At 40.9% G+C, this 24,608-nt stretch overlaps 1 protein-coding gene across 7 annotated transcripts in view; it reads right to left on the reverse strand.

Moving 5' to 3' along the window:
* The window catches only part of Supt3h (SPT3 homolog, SAGA and STAGA complex component), a 353,629-nt gene that overhangs the window by 114,828 nt on the left and 214,193 nt on the right, over positions 1 to 24,608 (reverse strand). For all 7 annotated transcript variants that reach the window (XM_042266211.2, XM_042266210.2, XM_076557807.1 and 4 more), the window contains 2 exons: positions 7,010 to 7,096; positions 4,418 to 4,508 (listed from right to left, as the gene is read on the reverse strand). In XM_042266211.2, the coding sequence (XP_042122145.1) occupies positions 4,418 to 4,508; positions 7,010 to 7,096 (178 nt within the window). The remainder of the gene's footprint in view (positions 1 to 4,417; positions 4,509 to 7,009; positions 7,097 to 24,608) is intronic.

The following is a 24,608-nucleotide window of genomic DNA, read 5'->3' on the forward strand; positions in this document are numbered from 1 at the left end:
GCCCTGTTTCCAGCTCCAGCTAACCACTCCAGGCTGCCATCCCTCTGCTACTACCTGACAATCTGGGACATGTGGTCTTTGGGATGGGCTTCTACTTTATCCACATATGAGCATACCAGTGTTCAATTCCACTTTATTGCTCTAAATATTTCCTGCATTAATATTCATTCTATATTTATTTATGTCTTTATATGTTGGCAGATATTGGGCTGATTCTAGTTTTCTATTGCAAAATATGCTGCTTTTCCACGTTCATGTGAAATTTTTCGTGTGTGGACATTCTCTTCATTTAGCTTTACCATGTATTGAATGGCTAGTTCACTGTCTGTTAATCTTTGTGAGAAGCTTCTGGGATATTTCTGAAGTACCTGCACTGTTTTCCCCTCCTCCTAGTATCATAAGCTAAAGCTCTTCACAGCCTCAACAGTATTTGCCTTCTTCATCTGTCTGTCAGTCATAGACATCCTGCTAGGTGAGGAGGGGGAGGCTATTATTGCTGATTTGCATGTGCACTCTAGCTCAGGACACTGGACATCTTTTCTGGCATCTATTAGGAATTCTGGCGTCTATTAGCAGATTTTTATTTCTGCTGCAAGATTTTCTCAGCTCTTTTGTCCATTTTTAAACTGATTTATTGTCTTTATTATGAAATTAAAGAGTTCCTTGCACATTTTGCTTACGGATTTCTTAGCAGAGATACGCATATAAGACTTTCTTCTTCTGTGTTTTCTTCTGCATATTCTTTGAAGCACTTTGAAGGCTTTAAACTCCATCAATTCTAATTCAATAGTGGTTTCCTTGGCTGCTATGCTTTCGGTGTCATGTATTCAAAATACTGTCCTCATACAGGCTGCCAACGTGAAAAACGTTCTGACAGTCCAGAGATGGTTCCAGAGGTAAAAATGCCCGCCGTCAAACCCGATGATCAAAGTTCAACCCCAGGACCCACGTGGTACAGGGAGAGAACCATTTCCTGCAAATTGAATTCTGACCTCTGCACACTCACCATGGAATACATACCCCCATACATAAAACAAAGAAATGAAGATAGAATGAAAATGAAAAAAGCATTTTGTAATCTGAGCTACTACAATGAGCTCTCAATGATCTCTACTTATGTTTTTTGTTCTTCTGTTTGTTTTGGGGGCATATTGCATCCTGAAGGGATCAAATGATTTCTTCTCTATGTAGATTTCTAGATGTCACAGAGGCCTTCATGTCTCTAGCGGAAGGAGCTGTTCCTTCCACATGGAACTGTCCTGCAGGCTATGTCGAGCATCACTGAACCTCTCTGCGAGTCTCACTTGTGCTCCTTGTTCTGATCCACTGACCAGCATGGACCCTGTTTGTATTGTGGTGGACTCACAACACAGTTTTGAAGTCAGCAAGCTTGAATCCTACAACTTTGCTGCTTGTTGAGATGGTTTTGACTGTTCTGGGTCATGTACAAATTAGAAAATGCATCTTTTCCTCTCTAGAATCTGACATTTCCACACAAATGCCAGAATCAGTCTGTTCATTTCATCAATAGCTCCAGCTGAGGATGGCTATTGCCTTCACAATCCCAAGCATTCCAGCTGTGAACACTGGCTACTTTTGTGTTTCTTCTCAGCCTACTCTCTCTCTCAGTAGTGATCTCTAGTTTCTATGTAGAAATCTTGTAGGTCACTGGCACAATTTAGTCCAAATAGTTTATTCTTTGTGATGCTGTGATACATGGTATTGCTTTCTTTCTTTCTTTTTTTGATATTGCTTTCTTTATATGACTTTGGGCTGTTTGTCCTGAGTATAAGGAATGTGTACTCACTTGTTTTGTTTACATATTTATCTTGTATCCTGAAAATCCACGAATGTGTCCACCAATTGTAACAGTTTTTAGTGAGTTAAGACATTTTTCTTTATAAAGAGCATTCAGATGCATACATCACTTTACGTCTTCCTTTTAATCTGAGTGCTTTCTTTTATTTTTCTGCCTAAACATGATAGTAAAACTTTTGTACAATACTGTATAGAAGAGGAACAAGTTCACAGTCTTGTTTTATTCTTGACGTTGGGGAGGAAAGATTCCAACCTTTCATGTAAGTCTGCTGATTCTCAGTTTCCTTGGTTAGTCTAAGCTGCTATAAAATACACTGAAGACTGGGAAGTTTAGACATTTACTTACCTGAGTTCTATAGGCCATGGCACTCTCTATACCTGGTGTCTACTGAAGGCCTCTTTTTAACAGACAGGATCTGAGTTGTGTGTGTCCCTTTTTAAAAGTACACTGACCCCATCCATAAGGGGTCACCTTCTATGATCTAACAACTTCCCAAAGGCCCCTAGCTACCCTCTCTTATGGCTTTCATGATTAGCTCTGACTTTACTAAACTGTGTATCAGTATAGGTAAGTCTGAGTTTATCCTAATGGAGTTTGTTAGTTTGTTTAGATACTTGGACATGTGTTGAACAATTTTCATAAATCTGAAAAGTTTTCACTCACTACTTCTTGGAATTTTTTTTCATCTCTCTCTTTCTCCCTCTCTCCTTCTCCTTCCCTTCTGATATATATTATACTGATGTATTAGTATACTGTTTACTTCTCTTCTAATGTATTATATGCTGATGTTTTAGTGTACTGTGTACTCCTCTTGTGATATATTATACTGGTGTATTAGTGTACTGTGTACTCCTTCTCTTGTGACATATTCTACTGGTGTATTAGTGTACTGTGTACTTCTCTTGTGATATATTATACTGATGTATTAGTGTACTGTGTACTCCTTCTCTGGTGATATATTATATGCTGATGCACTTGATGGTGCCCTGCATTTCTTTGAAGAACTGTCCACTTCCTTCATTTTCCTGGTTCTTCAGATTACATCATCTTTAAGGTAAACTCATTGGTTTTTCTTCTGCCAATTCATAGCTTCTGATGTGCTAGCTTATAACTTCCTTACTGTTCTTTAGTGATAATTAATTTTGTGTGCGGGTGTGTGTGTATGCCAAGGCATTTTTTGTCAGAGGATTAACTGCCAGGAGTCTCTTCTCTTTCCACCATGTGCTTGAGCGTGGGTCATTAGACTTGGTGGCCAGTGCTGCCTCCTAAGCTAGCTCATCACTTACTGTCTGTCTTCACGTTGAAACTCCGTTATTATACATTTTAATCTCTTCTTACTGTATATTTTGTGAGGCATGGTTTTCATACTTTCCCATTCTTCTCTGACTATAATTTCCTTTATTTATTTGAACACACTATAATAGTTACTTTGATTTTTTTTTTTGCCTGCTTAACCCAACATCTGGATTACCAGAAGGCAATTTTTGTTATCTACTTTTCATGGTCTGTTTTTCAAATAGACCGTATGTGTCTTTACACATCTAGTGTTTTGTTGTTGTTGAAAATGGACGTTTCAGATGACATACCACAGTAACTCAGGCAACCATTTCTTCCTTTTGGTTGGCTCGTCCTTGACTGCTTCTTTGCTCAGTGAGTTGGCTAGACTGGGCAGACCTTCTTTTTGACATCGCTCAGCCCCACAGTGCACACTTGTCTGTGCATCCTCTTCTCTCACCAGCTTTACAGTACCCTTGGCTGTCACTTTTCAAGCTCCCAAGAAGCTTCAGGCTGGTCTGACTGAGTACCACACATGGCTACTAATTCCCAGTAACTGCAAGCTGGCTCTTAATGCTTTGTTTGCAAAGATTTGTTTATTATTTTAAATGGTATTTAGGTTTCTGTGTGTGCATGTGTGTGTGTACTTGTGGATATGTGCATGTGGGTGCATGTGCTCTCAGAGGCCAGAGGCCCTGGATTCCCTGCATCTGGAGTTACAGGTGGTTGTGAGTTGCCTGACATGGGTGGTGGGAACCAAACTCAGGTCCTCTGAAACAGCAGGAAGTGCTCTTTGCCCCGGAGCTACTGCTTTTGATACCTCTGCAGGGAATGAACTCTCCACATTTTAGCATGCTAATGTTGATCCCTCTGTTTCGCTCAAGAGAGCTGTCCTTAGCTCTTCCTCCTGTCTCCTCTGTTGAACATCAAGCTGGCCACTCTTTTGCTTGCTGCTGTACAGTGGATCTCCTAGCTTGAGTTTGTCTCTAGGACTGCCACTTAGAGAGCCTGGGTATGAACTTCCACATGCTCTGCTCCAAATAACTTCCTTAAGGAAGTGGCAGAGTTCTCCGTTCTTAAGGGCTGCCTCTCTCTGCGCTGAACCTTGGTAGCATACTAGACTTGTTGGAAAGCAGTGTACACCATGAAAAGAAGGGCCTGAGATACTTGAGCCCGATGAGGTTCCAGAAGAGAAAATCACAAGATTAAATCGCCAACAAGTACCAGGTTGTATTAAGGGAAAGAAAGACATGGGAAGAACTTCCTGACACATCCTCTGGGTGCCTGCACTGACACTTTGGGGTTACTGTTTTGTCTAGTCACCTTCCAGGAGGTCATCCTCGTCAAGGCCTTTGATGATCTTTGATTTGTAGTCTCGGATAAACATGTATTTCAGAAGTCTTCTAAGTTTTTTCTGTTGAAATATAAAGTAAGACGTTTATAACACATTTTCTTTACTGATAAAAGATTGGTTTAAGATTAAATTTAATAAACTAGTACCTGATGATATTGGGGAAAATAGAATTATCATTAGCTTAATAGTATAAGCAAAGAATGTAGCCCTTCAATAATAGCTAAGATGTGTTTATAAAGGCGTTTTCCACATGCATCCATCCAGACATTCCAGAATCACAAAATAATGCTTTTTTTGTATATTTTAGAAAACATCTTAAATTCCTTTTGATGATTTCAATAAATACCACATTGCCTTTGGTAAGCCAAGTGTCCTTATGCTTTGGAATTTTGTATATACTCTAGGACAAAAATTATGTAAAATAGATTTATAAACATCTAGACTAGGAGTTTTTAACAACTCATTTTTATATTTAACTTTTGAGATAAGACCTTGTTGTGTAGCCCAGGCCGAACTTGAGCTTGTGATCTTCTTACTTCAGCCTGCCTAGTGCTGAATAACAGGAAGGCATCAGCGCTGGCCCGCTGGCCGGCCGGGGAATCTTCTCACAGGATAGCACAGCCAGCAGCTCTAAGCCTGGACTGGAGGAGACCCCAGCTGCCCGACTGGTTGGGTGTTAATGACGCCCTCTGGGCATCTAGAGGAGGAGGATGCAGTACTTCACTCTGACCATCTAATGATGACTTGCAGCTTGTTCTGGGCTAACCCTAGATGTATTTTCTCTGGTCACAATCTTCAGGGTTTGGATTCCTAACAGTGGAAAGTGCACTGTACATAGCTTTACACGAACATCACTCAACCTTTTCAATACCCCTGAGGTAGAAACAGATCTCTCTCTTTTTCCTGAGGGACCCTGAGGCAGACTACAGACTGATGACTGAGGCTGAGCAGGGCTTGAAGTAGAGGACAGCCTCTGAGTCTATTCTGTCATATACTAGTTCAAGAAAGCCTGCCTCACATGCCTGCTGCACAGGAGTCATGAGAGGCCAGGGGAGACTGTGTCCACAACAAGGAAAGCACAGCAGGTGATATAAACCACCGCTTGGCTACAAAATAGTCAACTAAAAAATACTACTAAAAAATAGTCACTTTGTATCCCACAAAGTCTTGTTTTTCTTTTTTCCCCCCTTTCTCTTTGCTTTCACTATACCCATTATTTTAGTTTTATTCTGTTTAGTACTTTTCCTATATAAGCTACTTTATATTCTTTTTGGAATACTTTAAATTATAAATAAAATTATTTGAGAAAGATGAGAAGACTAACAACTCTTCTGTTGTAAATGTGTTGCTGGTTGTTCAAAATAATCTGGTACGAGTCCTGGATACCAGGAAAACACCATCAAGTGGCATACATTCCTGAAGTTTCTCTAGTAAAAAATGGCCACCTTCCTAACAAGGGGAAGGAGTGCCAATGTGGACTGTGTGCGCTTCTCTCCGTCTGTCAGTGAAGAGGAAATGCTGCTGGGAAGGGCTAAGCGGTGCTCTTCTTTCCCGGCTGCTCCCACAGGGAACCTGTGCTGAAGACCTTTTCCGCAGCAGCCTTCAGGAGTTCTGGTCCAGCACCACTGTGGGTGCTGACTGCTCCTCCTTAAGGACCCCCCCCCCCAGTACAAAACAAACCGGCAATTCCTACCATCTCTCCTCCTCACTGTCTCCATAGACACGCACCATAGTGACTACCCATCCTGTCAGGTTCCCCGCCTGTGGTCTGTGCTCTCTAAGGCCTCAGTCATAATCTTCTGTCAGAATCTTCCCTACACCAACCCTCTTTCCCCATCCAATCACCCAACCTATGAAATTCTCCGAGTCTTATGCTTCAAGCATATCGCACAGATTGCCTCAAGTAGACTCCAAGCTTTTTGAAATTGAATGCATTTCTTTTTCTTTACAAATTCTTTATACTAATAAACAGCTGGTTATTAAAACTGGTAAAGGAGCATAGAATTTATTCAACTAGCTTCTTATGTAAAATTATAACATAAATAGACATACAAATATCAGCTTTAATGTCTTAATAGCCAGAGTTTGGAGTTTTTATTAAAAAATTGAAATGACATTAGTTTTTAAGCTACTTGCACTAATTTGCTTATTTTTATAAGTCAGTGCAGAGAATAAACTTTGTATTTCCAGTTAAAAACGATGCTGTGAAAGTCTGAACTCTATGAGTATTAAGGTACACACTGAGAGGAAAAAGAAATGTGCTACTCAGAGAGAGCCCATTCATAGGAACAGAGCTCGGCTGGGACCCAGGGGACACGAGCTGGCAGTGAAACTTGTCTTTGCAAGTACAGGAGGAGGAGGAAGGGTGAACTGTGCCGCAGCCTTGTCACCAGAGATGTGCTCCTGTACAAAGCAAACGACCTCGGTAGGAAATGCATTTTGTTGTCTAACTCGGGAAAGCTCAACATCGCTGCCCAGGTTGTGATTCTCATCTGAAAGCTGTAACAAGTCCATCCTTACGTAAGTTCAGTTAAGCATACAATGGAATTGTTTTATAGTACCTTATCTTTTCTCATCAAGAACAGAAGATCTTCAGCAGAGATCACCCTAGCTCCTCGCAGCTGAGAGACTTCTGCAGCTTGCTGTAACTACAACAAAGGAAATGCAGGAAATTGTCTTAGAAATATAAATTACACACAGCACAATCACAATGTCTCAAGACAGATAAATCTACTACAATAAAGACCCCAGGGAATAATTCAGCAATCACGTTATTGCTTTTTAAAGCAAAACTCCCTGTGCTTTAAGATAGCGAAAAACGCAATTAAATTAGCTTGTGAGTCCACCTGTAATAGATACAATAAACAGAAATCCTTGATCTCTTTCATGCAAAAGAAAAATCATATGCAGCTTCCAGAAATACATTAATACACCTGAAAATAATTTTATGAAATCTTATCCTTCCTCCCCATGTGTGCAACGGTCTCGCTCAGTATCACTAGTTGAATAAGTATATTATTAATCCGAGCTCCCATGCTGGTATGATGTGAAATAGCCCCATTCAGGACTTTCAAGATCAACAAAAACAGAAGCTGTTTCTAATATCCAAAGGAAAAAAAAAAGACTTTTCGCTTTGGCAAGTCTTCAGTGGCTAAAGGATTCAGTCCATAAATCATAATACTGGACGGCATTAATTTCTTTCCACACTAATTACACACACACACAAAAGTGAACTGTATCTGGGATGCACAGGGCAAAACACACCGCCTGAAAGCCAGAACCCCTGAATGTCCATCTGGGCTTTCAGAGCTGCAAAGCTGAGAGTTTTCAGGAATTCAGAAGCCCTAGAAACATAATCTTACTTGAAAATGACCTGGAAAATAAAAGAATGTGAAAAATGATAGTTCTAGTTTTTGGCAAAGGCAAACTCCGTTTCTTATTTTGATTAGTTGGAAGGAACATAAAATAGGTCCATCTGACAAAAATCAAGACGCTGGAGCACATGTGAGAAAAATGTGCCTGGAGATTCTTCCAAATTTGATCAAACCATGCTGATTGCACAAACCCGACTCCCCCCATCTTAAGTATTATAAACATATTTACATATGAAAGCTGCTCTCCCACCCCACCAGATGCCGTTCTTTGATGGAGTAAAGCAACAACACACACTCCTGAGAGCTTCTTGGTAAGTGTCACACTGCCATCTTCACTATTGGAAATTAAATGGTGCATTTGTGCCGAAGGACCTCTGTTTGAATGTTTAAACCATTCTGCTAACTAAATAAGCTTCAAACCTTCTCTGAATGAGCAGACTATAGAAAGGACTCTCAACTCCTCCTGTGTCGGCTTTCCCACTGGATTTCCTGGATACTGGTAGTTGGTATATAAACAGAATCCTATCTAAATATAGAAATTTAAATTTAACCGTGAACCATTTAAGAAGAAACCTTAGGAGGGGGTTGAAAAGATGATATATCTCCCCTGAAAGAAACTTAACAGTTTTGACCATGTGCACAGTTTCTCCCTGAAAACTGTTAGAATGTCAGGGAAATGTTTACACATCAATTTTTCAAATTAAAATATTTCCACCACAGCCTTAGATGCATTCAGTCAGTGTGGAGAATATGAGATACATATCTGTTTTTCTGGACACATACAGAGAGAACCAGAAGACAGCAGATAAATACATTTTTATTTTCTTAGATGAAGAAGTGGTGTCTACTCAAAAACTCTATAGACCTTTATGCCGTCAAATGAACAGGTGAAATATCTGTCTCTAAAAGGTTCCCCAGTAAATTAATGGTTTATCTATATCCATACACAATGCTCTCTATAATACTCTCAAAATGTCAGACTGCAAACACAATAACAAGAAATGTAATAAAATTACATCAGACAGAAGAGCTGAACATTTTGTACCATTTTTCAAAACTATTTGTTATAATAAGCCTATATATATATATATCACTTTAAAATATATATTTTAAAAAATATATATTTTTAAAGACATGGTTTCATTATGTAGCCTGGCTGGCTTGTTCTGTAGTCTAGGCTGGCTCTGAACTCAGAAGTCCTTTTGCTTCTGCCTCCTGAGTGCTGGGATTAAAGACTTGGGCCACTACCACACCCAGCTCACCAAGGGCTTTTCTAACTTCCCCCATCTAAAGGAACACTGTCTATCCCCCCCCCCCCCCCCCCCCCGACACACACACACTATGAGCATTCCCAATGCCTCTGGCTCTGTCCAGTTACTATGCTCTGGACCTGCCGATGACTGATGTATTCTGGGCTCCAGAATTACCTCTCCTAAATGCTTACCTCTTCTCTAGAAAAGGAGGAGAGGAATTTAGTAACTAGTTGAAGTAACCCATATAAACACACATATTACCCATGGGCTTATGCTTCTAAAATTTCTATGTCTAGTAGCCGGGTGGTGGTGGCGCACGCCTTTAATCCCAGCACTCGGGAGGCAGAGCCAGGCGGATCTCTGTGAGTTCGAGGCCAGCCTGGGCTACCAAGCGAGCTCCAGGAAAGGTGCAAAGCTACACAGAGAAACCCTGTCTCGAAACACACACACACACACACACACACACACACACACACACACACACACACACACAAAAAAAAAATTCTATGTCTACTAGCACAAGTAAAACCCACTCTTTGTTAATAGTCTGAAGTACAAGTTGGCACCTTGGCACTTCAGATGCATGGGTGCACAGCTCATGATCACTGAGTCCACATGAACATGAGGGGACTCATATCAGGAATGTTCCTAATGTTTCAGCGTGAAGGAAAGATACCTGTATACTCTTTCTAAATTTTTAAATGTATTTTTACTTTTAAATTTTGCATATAGGGGATTAGATATCATTGTACATTTTGGAACAGGTTTCAGTGATTCTCTTCCCCATCTCTCTGCACTTGTAAGTTCCCATTTTAACTTCTCCACACCCAAGTCTCTTTCCTCTTTTATGTTCCATATGCCCTTGTGCCCACCCTCATCTTCCTCACCACCTACTTGTTTATTTACCTTCTCTTGGTCTCTTCTAGTATAAAAGCCAGGTGACCCAAACTCAAAAGACAAAAGCAGCATGTTCTCTCTGATACAGTTACTGGCCAGCAGCGTGTACATGTATATATGAATAAACGGGTGTTAATGGGAATACAAGGTAATGTTTTATGTGTATTTATTCATGTGGGATGTGTGTACGAGTGTGGGCACTCATGCAGAAGTCAGGAGACAACTGCAGGAGCTGGTTCCCTCCTTCCACCACATGTGCTCAGAGACCAAACTGAGTGTCAGTCTTGGGCACAAGGCCCTTCACATGCTGAGCCGTCTCACTGGCCCATGATCCTCTTCTCTTACCAAATAATCTGGACTTTTAGTTTGCACAAATAAATGGAAGTTAAATTTGTCTAGCAGTAATTACTATGAAATAAGACTACATTTTTCATTTTTACAACAAATATTTAATAGTATAAAATATGCTAGAAATTGTGCCATAGACCAATACTTTAAACCTAATGGTTAGTTTAATAATCAATTGACTTGGTAAAATTGGTACTCAGGAACTTAGTAAAATATTTTTCAGAAAGACAATATAATTCGACCATGACAATAGTCCAGTCAAGGCGCTTCAATCTCTTCAGATTAGGACTTTTGTTCAACAAAGGGGTAGTTGTACTCGTTACAACTGTTGGAAAGTTGAGAAAATCCACCTAACATTAAAACTCACTATGTCTATATTTTAAATAGTTCAGAATACTTTATTGGGAGGCTGATCCTATTAAAGGGTACAATGTATCACACATGCCATCTCAAGTGTGTTATTTATTTGTTTAAGATAGGTTCTCTGTGCTTCACTGGCTGCTCCAGGATCCAACTATGTAGGCAAAGCTGATTTTGAACTTGATCCTCCTGCCTCAGTTTCCTGGGTTTGGGGATTACTGGTATATGCCACATCTAGTTTAATCTTTCATCCTATACATAAACACTTCGACTTCTCACTATTGCCAGTGACACTAACATGGGGGGTTTCTCCCCCTGAGAAATCTTCAGCAGTGTCTGAGTGTGCTTCCCTGATCTGCCCAGCCCTGGGAACGTGCTTTCTACTCCAGTGTTTATCCAAAGTCAGGCCTTTGGGGATTTTTATTGACTAGCGTCTACATTTCAGTGTCTCCAAATGATTACGGGTCATGGATTTACCAGCTACAACCATCTTCCTAGTGGTATAGTTATTATATACTGGAACTGTGTCAGGTATACATATTAAATTCTAGTTAAAATTCTTCCTAAAAAGTTTATGACAGAAGAAGTCAAAGGCAGTCTAGGTTTCCTGCTGACTGGAGTGAGTCCCCATATCGCTTCCAACATTCAAAGCGTTTCTACTAGCCACCACTTCCAACTCTTGCTCTCGTTAGAAAGAAATTGAATCTACTGGGATAAGTTTACAATGCTTTATTTTCAGTTTAACTAGTACAGATGGCCTTACTCTGAGGCTGACGATTTAGTGATCTCTGAGGCTCTGAATTAACCACCATCTTCTTCTCCTTCAGATGCTGCCCTTCAATTGAATGTAAAGCTGGTCCTCACTTAGGCAGATAATCAAATTTCTCTTTAGAACTGATTTTCTTGGTTGTCCTTGTCTCCCTTTCTTTTCCTGGTTTACTACTATCCTATGAACCTGCGAGGACCTCATGTGAGACCCGGGTGGCCCCGCATCCCCCAGCACTGCTAGGACCTCATGTAAGACTTTATTTTCACCTCTGCTCTCTCGACCTTCACCCCCTTATCTGGAGAGGACACATTCCTGAAAAGATTCACTTTTACTTTATGAGCACAGACACAATAATGGCTGTCTTAAAATCCTTGTCCACTAAGTTCAGTGTCTATTATATTTAAGAGGCCATCTTTATTGACTTTTCCCCTTGAGTATGAGTTATGCTTTTCTGGCATTTTATATTTTTCAGTAATCTGTGATTTTAGCAGATACTGAGATGGACAGGTTCTCAGGACTCTCGACTGTATGTTCCTTAAAAGAAGAGCGATCCTTTCATAAGCAGACAGTTAAACAAACACAAATCACAATGTTCATCTCTCTCTTGTGGTTAGGTATGGCTGAAAACTACCTGTTAAGTTTTTGAAGCAGGGTCCTTGGGAAATAAATGTTAAAGATGTGTGTGTCTGCAAGTGTGTTTAGAGAGAGCTGGCACGATGACTCCGTGCCCAGGAGCGCTTGCTGCCAAACGACACCGTGAGGTTGACTTCCAGGGCCCCACAGGAGGGAAGAAGAGAACTGACTTCAGCAAGTCACTCTCTGGCCTCCACATGTGCACAACTCCCATCCTCCGGAAGAGCAGAGCTCTTAACTGCTAGACACCTCTCCAGCCCCCGGAGAGAGGTCCCATACACTTTCCCACGTGAGTCAGAAGCTGGCTCTCCATTTAACTGTCCTACTTTTCATGGAGCCCGTGTATTACATCACTTAGTCCTTAGGACAAATGTAGGAGAGAAGTGCCACAGATAAAACTATGACTTTAAGTAGCCGGGCGGTGGTGGTGCACGCCTTTAATTCCAGCACCCGGGAGGCTGAGGCAGGCAGATCTCTGTGAGTTCGAGGCCAGCCTGGTCTACAGAGGGAGATCCAAGACAGGTACCAAAACTATACAGGAAAAAAAAAACAACAACCAAACAAACAAACAAAAAACTATGACTCTAAGTAATTAAAATGTGACATCCAGCCAGATTTATGTGTCTTCAAGATTATTTGTTACAACAGTGGAAACTCCTATTACTAGGCACACTTTGCTTTGTGTAGGAAGAGGCTATACCTACAAAAATATTCACGTGACCTGACTTGTTTGGTTTATGATTATACAACTTTGCACAGGTATGAAAGCACTACATAGCCAGCAGAAATTGAACTTAGAGTTCGATCTTTCCCCAGGCTTGTAGTATGTAGCTTGCTGAGCAACCACAGTGGTCTGTAGCTCTCAGTCACCACCTTTGTCTTAGGGGGACAGTCAATACTAGAGCTCTGCCTGCATCAGGCCTGTGTGGTGAAGCCAGTGTGCTCTGGACTGTGTGACATCCATTTTCAGCTAATGACAGTTTTAGAGGAGCTGAGTCTATTTCAAGTAGAAAGAGCATTTATCTAAAGAAAAACAGGTATCTCAAAACATCCAAGTTAGTGGTGCTCACAGACACAGTCTGAGCACGGAGGAGAGAGGGTCTGAAAAGGATATCTGCTGCTAAACCAAGTTATATTACAAACAGAATAAATGACTTAATAAGTTCTCATCACAAGATCCCTTTTCTTCATTGGTGACTGGTCTTCTGCTCTTAGACCTTTGAAACAAACAAAAAAAAATAACCTAAATTGATGAAGGATATGCCTCAATTTTTAGAGTTTTATTCTTATTCTTCTTTTCAGAATAGAAAAACAATAAGTTAAACATAGTTAAGTGTTTAGCAATATGATGAAGCTATAATTATAAGTACCTTGGGACCAGAGGAATTCATATATATGCATATATGTATAAACACACACATAAATTTAAAGGAATACACAAGCCACAATCCATGTGGGTCCAGGAAGATTTGAAAATTTCCCATCAGCAATGACTATGTATGTATTTATCATATGAAGACAGCAGCCTTGACCTAGCTAATCCTTTGGTTGCTCATGCTTACATGCGAAAGTAAGTGGTCAGGCAGTAACTATCAGCTTTCTCTTATCTTGCAAATGAGGTATTTATAAGAAAAAATTTAGAATTTTTTCAAGTGTTAAAATAATAGACTATTTTAGTTTGATAATATATGATGGTATACTCAGTACTAAAACTCGATTGCTCGTTACTAAGCTGGTTTTCAGTTCAAAACTATGATGTTTAGTGTCAACTGTCAACCTGATACATCTACGTCCCTGAGGAAGGGGGTCTCAGTGAGGAACTGTCAAAGGTTAGGCTGACCTGTGGACTCCCGTGTGAGGGCTTTTCTTATTTGGGTTCATTGAGGTGGAAGACCCACCATGGGCTGGGCCAGACTGAGCACAAGGGGAGAGCAAGCAGAGCACTAGCTGCTGCACTGACTCAGTGCTCCCTGCTCGGAGGACTTCCCACAGTGAGCTCGGGACCTAGACTACAGGCCCCAACCTTTCCTTCCTGACGCTGCTGCTGTCAGGCATTTTATCACAGGGACAGCAAATGAAACACGCACAAATGCTACACCAACTCACTGCCATTAACCAGAAAAAGATTTATCTGGCTCTATGCAAATCAGAGTCTGGCTTGCATGTATCTACGTGCATCAAACGCGTGCCTCGTGTCTGTGGAGCCCAGAAAAGGATGAGGCTTCAGAAATTTGGGAGCAGCTATGAGACCAAATTGGGATATTCTGCAAGGAACAAGTGCTCTTAATTGCTGGGACATCTCTGCAGCTTCTGTTATTACTTTAAAAAATTTAACTGTTGAAAAATAAAATTAAGTGCATTTAGTTGTTTAAGTTAACATATAATGAAGTTGCAATGAAATCAAGCCTATCTTGAATGTATGCAGCATAATTTATAGCTGTCTTTGGGCTACCCAGTGATGGGAAAGGGGGACACGTTGTAACTGCAATGAAGCAGACTTGATTTCCTTTACATTTCTTAACATTTGCAAACTCTTTTGGTGGCCTACAGTATGTTGTTCACTTCTTGGCACAGGTGCCCCATCTACAATCATTTTCACTCCTACTTCCAAAGTCTAACAGACACAGAGTTGTAGCATTTCTTCAAATGTATAAGAGACAAAGGGCTGTATTTCCTTTTCAGAGTGCTTGCAGATTTTCACAAGACAGTCTGATTTAGTTCACTCTGGAAAGTTTGAAGGCAAACACAGGTCTATGTGGTGTTTCAATCAGAATACAATAATGAGCAAATACAATAATGAGCAGCTTACCAAATGGCAAAGTAAAGTGGCATTAAAGAATAATGCCCGGGAAGGAGGAAAGAAATCTCAGACACTGCATTGCTGCTCTTCCGAGTTTTGGCAAACTCTGCTTTATAATTTTGACTCCTTGTTGAGAAAATATACAAAGAAAGTGCCAGTTTTAGCTTTTAGTTTCAGCTGCTGAGACTCAGCACCAGTTTGAGGCGGGGGCAAGAGCTGCACATTCACTCCGTTCCAGTGTGGCTTCCTGGGCCGGTACAGCCTGTCCTGAGGAGCAGGGCAGAACACTGAGATGATTCATTCTCTCACACACACTTTTACATGGCCTAACTCACTGGTCATCTCCGTGCTACTGCAATGTCCAAACCCATTTCACAGGCACAGGCCTAAGGAGTGTCAAGAGCCACTGCTTTAGGAAAATCTTCCCAAACCATCTTGATACGTTCCCTCTCATCAGAGTTTATAAATGCCTGTGACTTGATGGTTAAGTGAGATAATGTCATTCATATAGCAAGCCTCAAATGTCATGTTTATTTAGAAGTTAAAATTGAGATTCTGAGATAGCATAAGAAGTTTCTTACTTTTAGTATTAATAAAGACTAAAAGCAACTGTTGGATTATTATTGAACATTTTCACTTCCTTTACCATAAACAAAGAATGAAAATGCCTCATATGGAGAAATGTAAAAAAAAAAGACACTTGTACTTTCATGTGAGAATTTTTATCATTTTATACACATACACAAACACGGCACAGGCTTGTATCACTGACATCTCTGTCTCACAGTGTATAAGTGAGCTATCATCTGAACTTAAAGGGAAAACTATACTGGGTCATTGTGATAAAGAAGTAATTATTCTAATAACTTTTCATGTACATCACCCTCCATGAAATACAATGCAGACTGTAGTATGCATCCAGTTTTGTAGCTCTAGTTTTAGATAGGAAAATGTTCTGATCCTAAGGTTTGGCAAGTGGGAACTGAAGACTGATGAGTGCCAATGAGCTTCCAAGAGTCCTTTGCTCTTATTTTTTAACTCCTGTATTTATAGGGTATAATTTACGGTTGCTTCTATAATTAGATGTGTGCATCAATGATTGAAGAAATTAAGAATCATGAAAGTGAACTTGGTGAGATGCAGATAGGAATCAACTGTCACAGTGAAATCTACTTAGCTATGCAAGTGGGACTATCAACCAACCAAATTAACTGTACAAGCAGAGGAGGAAGCACAGGATTAGGTCCTATTTGTAGTACAGATACAATGTTTACCATGATACCCAAATCAGCAGGTGATAGGTAATTACTTCAGGACCCTACCCAATAGATCCAGATGATTTGAAAGCCAAAGACAGTTGTAAAATGGCATCACAGCACTGTAGTTCCTACTGAATGAGAGATTGGTCTCTGCTTTCCACCTGCCCTTTGTTCTCAGCTTTTGATGGAGAGATGTTATTTGCATATGCTTCCTTTTTAGTCCCTCTGAGAAGGCAGCTCTTATGCAAATTCCATATCCAAAGACTGCTTAGATAGGAAAAGTGATATGTCTTGTATATATTTCATCATATTACATGCAGTGTATGTAAAGCTATGAAAAGGCAGGTTTCGGATGCCAGCCATGCCTCATTATTTAGGATATTAAGAAGGGCTCCAGGGCATGAAAACGGTTCGATAACAGAATGCTCTGATCACTGAAAAGATCAAAAAAAAAAAAATAATGTAGTTTGAGCCAAGAATGCAAGATGTTGCTTAGCAATGGCCCCGTGTTAGCTGGGTTAGGCAGAAGCAGCAATGTACACAAGAAAGGGGAAGAAATTACACTGATAATATGGTAGTTGAGAAAATGTTTAGCTCTAGGTAATGAAAACCAAAATGGGGATATTGTTCTAAGATTCATTCAAATAGAATATAATGCTAAATCCACCCAAGAGTATTCACTCCATCAGACAGAAGATAGGATTCCCTCTGCCTTCAATGACAGAAGTGAGGGGTCCCATCCCTCTAGGATTTCTCTCTTTCAACCTTCAAGCTCTGGTGCTCCTGGCGTGGCATGAAAGACTTCAGCCAGCTCAGCACTATCAGTCCACAGTGGAAGGATCTTTCCCCCAGCAGAAAGCTTCCCCTCCAGCATGGAAATCCTCATCGCCTCCTATGACAGTGAAGTAAACCTCCACTTAGGCAACAGGCAAAAGGGACAGTGAGAACTGATGGCTGGGAGGCAGATGCAGAGGACACGCACAGGAAAACTGGCATGAAAGGGACTTCCGTGTCCACTCTGGGTCCTCTGTGCACGTGACAATGCCATGGAGACTATGCTGACTTACCAAGACAAACTAAGCAACCCAGGGCCTGGTTCATTTCAGGGGCATTAAAATAAGTGAGTAAAAAAAATGTAGAGAGAAAAGAAAATGCCTAAAACTTTACAGTGAGCCAACACAGCTTACTTCTTTTCCTGGATCACCAGGAAGTGAGCTGACGGGGCGAATCTTCAAATACAGTCGCATGGATGGGGCTAACATGAAACAGGTAAGCATGCGGCTAAAAGGCAACACTGCTCTCTGGTTTGTTCACCTACTATAGAGTTAGTGAACGCCAGAGCAGAGGTCAGGGGGCCGGGAAGTGAAAAATTATGGGAATTAGAAGCAAAGCAAAGGAAGCAAGCAAATGCATGAATCAACAAGAAAATTAAGGGAAAATGAAAATTCAAACACACTCTCTAACCTTCACAGAGTTTAAGGCTGATCACATTTAGTGATGGCCTACAATACATAGTGGCAGAGACTATAATAAAAAGCACACTCTAAAATAAGCTAGTTGAATGAGCTTGTGCTTCAATCAAGGCACTTAGAGTGCATGACCAGAACCTACACACTATGTGGAGGGATGCATCAGGCTCACAGGGCTGCAGTGTTACTCGAGAGACAGAGGCTTTATCGAGTCTCAAAGATGCTGTTGTAGACCACCTAAAATGTCCCCAGGAAGTATCCTGCTTATTCCAAGTTAATGCTGTGAGACCAGCTGATGTGTTTCTGCCCCAGGAGCAAACCAAACTGGGTCTCCTGGGCTTTAGTTGGGATTTGAAGAAAAGCTCAGTTGTCAAATTTTATCTGGACGAATTCCAATTGATGTATGTGTGTCTAGGGCATCACTGTGGCTGACTCCATAAAGGACTTTACTTATGTATTTATCAGTGTGTTTATCAGTCAGAGCTTGGGAGGAAAACAGATATCACAGTGGAGATCACTGGAAAATAGCTGACCAGAGTGACACCAAGTCTGCAAAGAAGGGCAGAGAGGCTGCTGGGGCCGCCTAGCCCGGCCCACCATACTCCTCACAGGTCTAATGACAGCAGGAAACCAAGGCTTGGAGGGGTAAGGGGCAGCCAGTAGTCACCTGAGCTCGGAGGTCAGGACAGTCACCTGACAGGGGTACAACCAACCGTGACCAGGTATTCATTCACTCTCAGCTCTCCCCTGGTTACTCTTCTGGGTCAAAGTCAGTCAGAGGCAGAAGGCAAGAGGGATCTACTGGGAGGAACTTGCTAGAATGAAAGGTGAGGAGAGGATAGAGGGATGAGCTGAACACATGCAGAATCACATGACTCTTTAAGACTACTACTCCCCTCCCAATACCTAAAGTAGAATCTTTTTGTCCCCTTTAAAAATTGTGTCTGTTCAGAGAATTTAAAAAATAGAAATGGGTGGGAAGTGTCCGCTACCAAATAAACAATGTGGTCCAGTGATGAAAACTGTAATTCCAGATTCCAAGTTAATTTAAGAAAGGGCAGCACCAATAACAAGTAACAAGAATAAACTAGGATTTGCTGAGTACACTATAGAATGCCTGACATATTTTAGATATTCTCTCTCTCTCTCTCTCTCTCTCTCTCTCTCTCTCTCTCTCTCTCTCTCTCTCTGAGTGTGTACGCGTGCGCTTGCGTGCGTGTGCATGTGAGTATGGTGGTCACATATGTAAGTATGGACAGTATATATATATATATATATATATATATATATACACACACACACACACACACACACACACACACACACACACACACGCGCGCGCGCGCGTTCAAATAAGGATGGAATCATATGCACACATGTGAAAGCCTATGGGTGACATCAAGGGCTATGGAGATAATTGTACACATTAAGTTTTTTTGTGTGTATGTGCAACCATAGGACTAAGTTTGGATCACCAGTACCCAGTTAAACCCAGGCACAATGCATCCCTGTAATCCCAGCATGGCGGGGGGGCGGGGCGGGGGGAGAGTTATGAAGACAGGACTCCTAAGACTTCTTGGTCAGCCCACACGGGGAGCTCAGGTTCAGTGAGAGGCTCTGGATTAACAGATAAGGCAGAGAGCTAGTGACAGAGAAAAAGACATTCAACATCCACCTCTGCCACATGTGAATGCATGGCCACACTGCAAGCACACGAACACGTGTGCGCATGCGCAGATACACACACACACACACACACACACACACACACACACACACACACACACACAATTATTCATGGCATAAAAAACAAAATTTCTTTGATGAAGACCTAAAGACCGAGTTGGAAACGCATTAAATTACAGCTCCCTGGTGTCTGCACTTTTCATGGAACTGATCTTTAAATAATCAAATAGCTATTAAAATCTCTATTTCCAAAGTATCATTTCACCTACGCTAGATTTAACTCTTAGATATTTCTAGAGAATGCCAGGCTTCCGTTTTTTAAAGTGTAATTTTTAACTTAATGTTCCTTGCCTAGGCCACTGACATGAAAGGGCTGCTTCACATCTCTCTGGGGTGGAGAAAAAGGTCCCATTTAAACCCTGAGAAGGCAGAAGACAAAATAAGCAAGTCTGATGAACAGAACTTTCTCTTTATTGCTTCTGAAAAGTTATGAAATAAAAATCTATTATTTAATTACACTGGATCACAAAGTAGAAAGGCAAGACGCACTGAAGGGGCAGTCCTTTGCTAAGAAGAAAGTGTCCCGTGTCCTCAGAGAGGAGTTTAACAAGTGCATGGATTGTGCAAACATTGCAAATCTACTTAATTGAGGTATGAGCTGTTTTAAATAAAAAGTAACAGAGTAATACAACGCTAAATTTAAAGAAGGGAATTAAAATTATTTTAGTATGGTGTTTTTGACCTAAAATTGTTTCCATTAGCTTACTTAGGAAACAGACAAAAATATCTCTGTACTATGCATAGCTAAAACAACATTATTAGGCAGTGGGAAACCTGTCTCAAAAAATAAGGGAGAGAGCAATTGAAGAAGACAGCCAACTCCAATGTCTGCCCTTCACATACATGTGACTGCATACCTGTGCACACACATGTACACATACATGAACACACAGAATGAAAGCCTTTATTCACATTTCGATAGGTTCTGCTCAGAGTAGCTTTCCCCAACCCTGGGAAAGATAGAGCAGGCTCCAATCTCCTTTTTTCCATCTAACTACCCAAAATTTCCTTACCTACAGTAAATATAAGCAACAGTCTTAATGGCAGAGAATGGCACAGTCTATTTATTCATCTTTTATGTCCCTGTTCAAATCTGTGTCATCATCTCTTATTCTTCTCATCTAATAATTTTCCTTGCTATGGGTCCAAAGCTCACCCTTGGAACTTGCTGTCTTACAAGTCTAGAATAATTTTTCCAAAATTGTCATGCTAACTTGAACCAACTTTTAACACATAACACAGGCCTCACTGACATCTTCCCAAACCCCTAGCTCTCAGAAGGCCCAGGACACTTTGTTTGTTTGTCTGTTTGCCCAGACCGGAATCAAACTCATAGTCTTCTTGTCTCAGCTTCCCCAATGCTGGCATTATGTGTGTATACCAGCACTCGTAGCTCCCCAGAGCATGACTGAGTAAATACGATGGCACAAGACTTTAAAGGTGGGTTTCCTTTCCTAGCTCTGTCATTTACCTGCTAAATTACCTGCAGCCGGACTCAGATGCATCCTTGCCGGACTCAGATGCATCTTGTCATTGATAGTAAAATCTAACATCACTCGATGTAGTATTTACTAACTAAATGAGTGACTGTGCCTATATTATACTAAGAACTTAAACATGGCCTGGTAAACCTTCTAACATCTTCTTATTAAGAGGAGCATGAGACTGAAATAGCTTGATCTGGACTCACGGTTAGTAGAAGAGAGAATCCAGAGAAAAATCCTGTCCTAGCTTCAGGGTAGGTAAGCACATCCTGTCAGCTGGAGAACAGTATCTTAGACTAGGTTCATTGGTCTTAGGCTCTTGCATAGCATCATCTCCAGTTTGGAAATAGAACCATTGTTTTCTGGCCAAATAAAGACTCATTTTTAAAACATGCAAGCTGGGGTTTCAGTTTTAAAATAAATAATAATTTTAGTATTTCAAATTGCCACTGATGCACTTCTCCAGGGTTTTATAATCGTATAAACACAGTTTGATTACTCCGAGACAGCGGCTCTCAATTTCACATTATGGATTAGTTCATGAGAGGAAAAATGAGTACTACCAACTGTAACTATACCACCATGCCAGTGGAAAGAGACCTCACCATTATTCACGGGAAGAATGGCGTCTGAGAAAACACTTTAGAATGCCATAAGTAAATTATTAATCCATGCTATAAAACAGACTATAGACATGGGCATATTGTAAACCCTAGAACTGTAAGAAGCCAGCTGGCAGACCACCCAGAGACTCCTGGGAGACCATCTGTGGTCTGTGGGGACCACACTCTGGGAGTCACTATTAGAAGAAATGAAACTGCTTCCTCCTCAGGAACTCAGGAACTTGGTTTTTTTTTTTTGGGGGGGGGGTAAGAGGAGGGAGGGGGTTGGCCCCTTCTTGAAGCCAAAAATATCAAAGTATTAAGCCCTCCAAATTCTTCTAAAACACTGTCATAACCCCAAAAGTACCTTGTTCGGAGAGAGTCATGTACTGGTACTTACTGAGGCTGAGAACGTCTAACACATATGACTATACACACATGTACATGACATATACACATAAACACAATGCTTAGGTTTCCCCATTTCACTGTAGAAATTCCAACTGTTCCCTTGTTCTCCATTAAGATTTTACCTGAAATAATGTCACTACACCTAATGTCAGCATGCAAAAAATAAACCAAACCAAACCAACGTGTTTTTTACATCAGTCTATCTAAACAGCCATATTCTTGCATCTACACTGCTGTCATTACTAAGGGATCGTTGCAACTACTTTTTCAGCCAATTTATGAGCCTCAGAAAGAGAGCAGCATGGATACTTTACAGTAAAATATCCAACTGCTTACTGGATGGCGGCTATGTGCCAGGAACCCAAACATGCTACAATAGCGAGAAAATCCTCGAAGGAGAAGGACAGAAGCACAGGGCCTTCAGAAGTCAATTCAAGGAAGGACGGGAACTCAGTAAAAAGGATTTAAATTGGCATTCCCAATTACTAAGGGAAAACTCTACTTAATAAATGTTAAAACACTAGATGGAAACACCAGTATGGTGGAATCCATCTCAATTCAACAGAAATTGCCCGAAAAAAGTGTTCTGGAATTGCATAGAGTTTTGCCCTAGCTTCCTTCCCGTTGCTGTGATGAAACTCTGACAAAAGCAACTTCAGGGGCAAAAAGGCCTGTTTCAGATCGCAGTTCCAGGGACAGTCTGTTGCTGTAGGAAGTCAGAGCCACAGGAACCTGAAGCAGCCAGTCAGATGACATCCAAACCAAGAGCAGACGGCAGTGGATGAATCCATGCGTGTTTACACTCAGCTGGACTCTCGTCCGCTCTCATACAGCTCAGGATTCACTGCCCAGGGAATGGCACCACTCACAGGGGGCGAGTCGTCCCACATTTATCATTTCTAATAGACATTCCCACAGTTCCTCATTGTGACTCTCTCCCTAGATGATTCTAGATTGTGTCAAGTTGACACTTAAAATTGATATGGAATCACTCTCATGATGCAGTATTAAATATGAAAAAAGGAACCAAAGTATTCACAAAGAACATTATCTTTGTGTATAAATTTATATAAGTACTTATAGATATGCATATGTACATATATACATGAATAAATAAGATGTATATATGCGTGTGTCTATACAAATATACAATTCTATATTTGTAAGTATACACACAGATACATGGTTAATTTTCATAGTTACGTGGCTGGATTTGGAGTTGCTTCTGAAGAGGTTTAACTGAAGAGGTGGGTGGCGTCATCCTATGGGCTGGGAGCCCAGAAAGGAAACTGGAACAGGAGAAAGCCTGCCTACCATCTGCATTCACCTTTCCTTTTGCCTCAAACTCCCATGGCCACGCTGTCCCTTTCGTGATGGACCGTCTGTCCTCTCTTCTGCTGCTTCCTGTCAGGGAAGGCACACAGCAGAGAACCAACACATACATATAGACACTTGCAAAGAATGGGATTTCCCCAAGAATGCTTTTTAATGGGCTTTGACCGCTATTAATAAACACACAACAGTGGCATAGGGTTCTATGGCGACAGCAGTTCACAAGAAAAAGCAAACGCAGTCATTTTCATGACGCTTGCATCATCTTCCCAACAACAGCTGTTTTCAGTCTTTTCGCCCTGTTTCGGCACTGTAATGGAGAAGCAGCAACAACACACTGTAGAATACTATTTGGCCTGAAAATGGAAATCATAACATTTCCATAAACCTAGAGGACTTCATGTTAAGGGAAGTAAGCTAGACAAGGTAATATTGTATGTTTTCCCTCATGTTTGGTATAAAAATCTTGAAATCATATGGAGAATGGAATGGTATTTATTGGAAGTTGGTGAGGGGGGAACTTAGGAAGATATTGGCCAAGAGCTATAAAATGTCAGTTAGCCGTAAAGGTGCCTTTGCCCTCTGAAGTTCTTATATTATAGGATTTAGAGTGACGTTTTCTGCTGTACCTGCCTGCCCGCTGTCTTTGCTGCCCACTGGGAGTGGATCCCGATCTACCACAGTGAGGCCAATTCAGGACTTGAGCCAGCCTCTAGTAAGGGCAGGGGCATGACTACAGTCCGGAGACACTGGACTCTGCAAGTGCCTTCACTGTGCACTGCTCAATGCAGACGGAACATCACAAATACAAACAGGTAAAACAGCCCCTTCAAACTTTATTCTGCACTACATTTAACTCTGGAATGCAGCAGTTTTCCCAATTGTACAGCCTCTGAGTTAGAAATGCCAATACTGTGCTCTTGAAGCAGTTAAACAATCCAAATGAATAATTACATAATGTAGAAAAATACACCTGTTGATGAAATAGGAACAAAAACTAATAACCACAGTAAGTACATCTGACAGGAAAAGATATTTGACACATGTCTTTTAGGCAGTGACTTTCTGTGAAAGAGAAATTATACATGTACCTCATTTGCTTGAAACATTTAAACAAACTGGTTCAAGCAGAGCACGTCTTGAGTTCCACCCCAGAGTCATGCCTGTATTTTCAGCACTGGCCTTGACAACCACAGCTTCCCACAGGAAAATGACCTCTAGCCCTACCTTGCCCGACACCCCATACTTATGGGTTAACAAGCACTGTCATGCTGAGAGGGGGTGGGGGATTTCATTAGAAATATCTATAAATACATCCACAAGATCATCACGAGTCATGAACATTTTTCCAAAAATATTTCACATGATAATACACAAATATAAATAAGCTAATAAAATACTAAAAAGTAGAATAAAAACGCAA

Source organism: Peromyscus maniculatus, chromosome 21 (genome assembly GCF_049852395.1).
Source record: "Peromyscus maniculatus bairdii isolate BWxNUB_F1_BW_parent chromosome 21, HU_Pman_BW_mat_3.1, whole genome shotgun sequence".
Taxonomy (NCBI): Eukaryota; Metazoa; Chordata; class Mammalia; order Rodentia; family Cricetidae; genus Peromyscus; species Peromyscus maniculatus.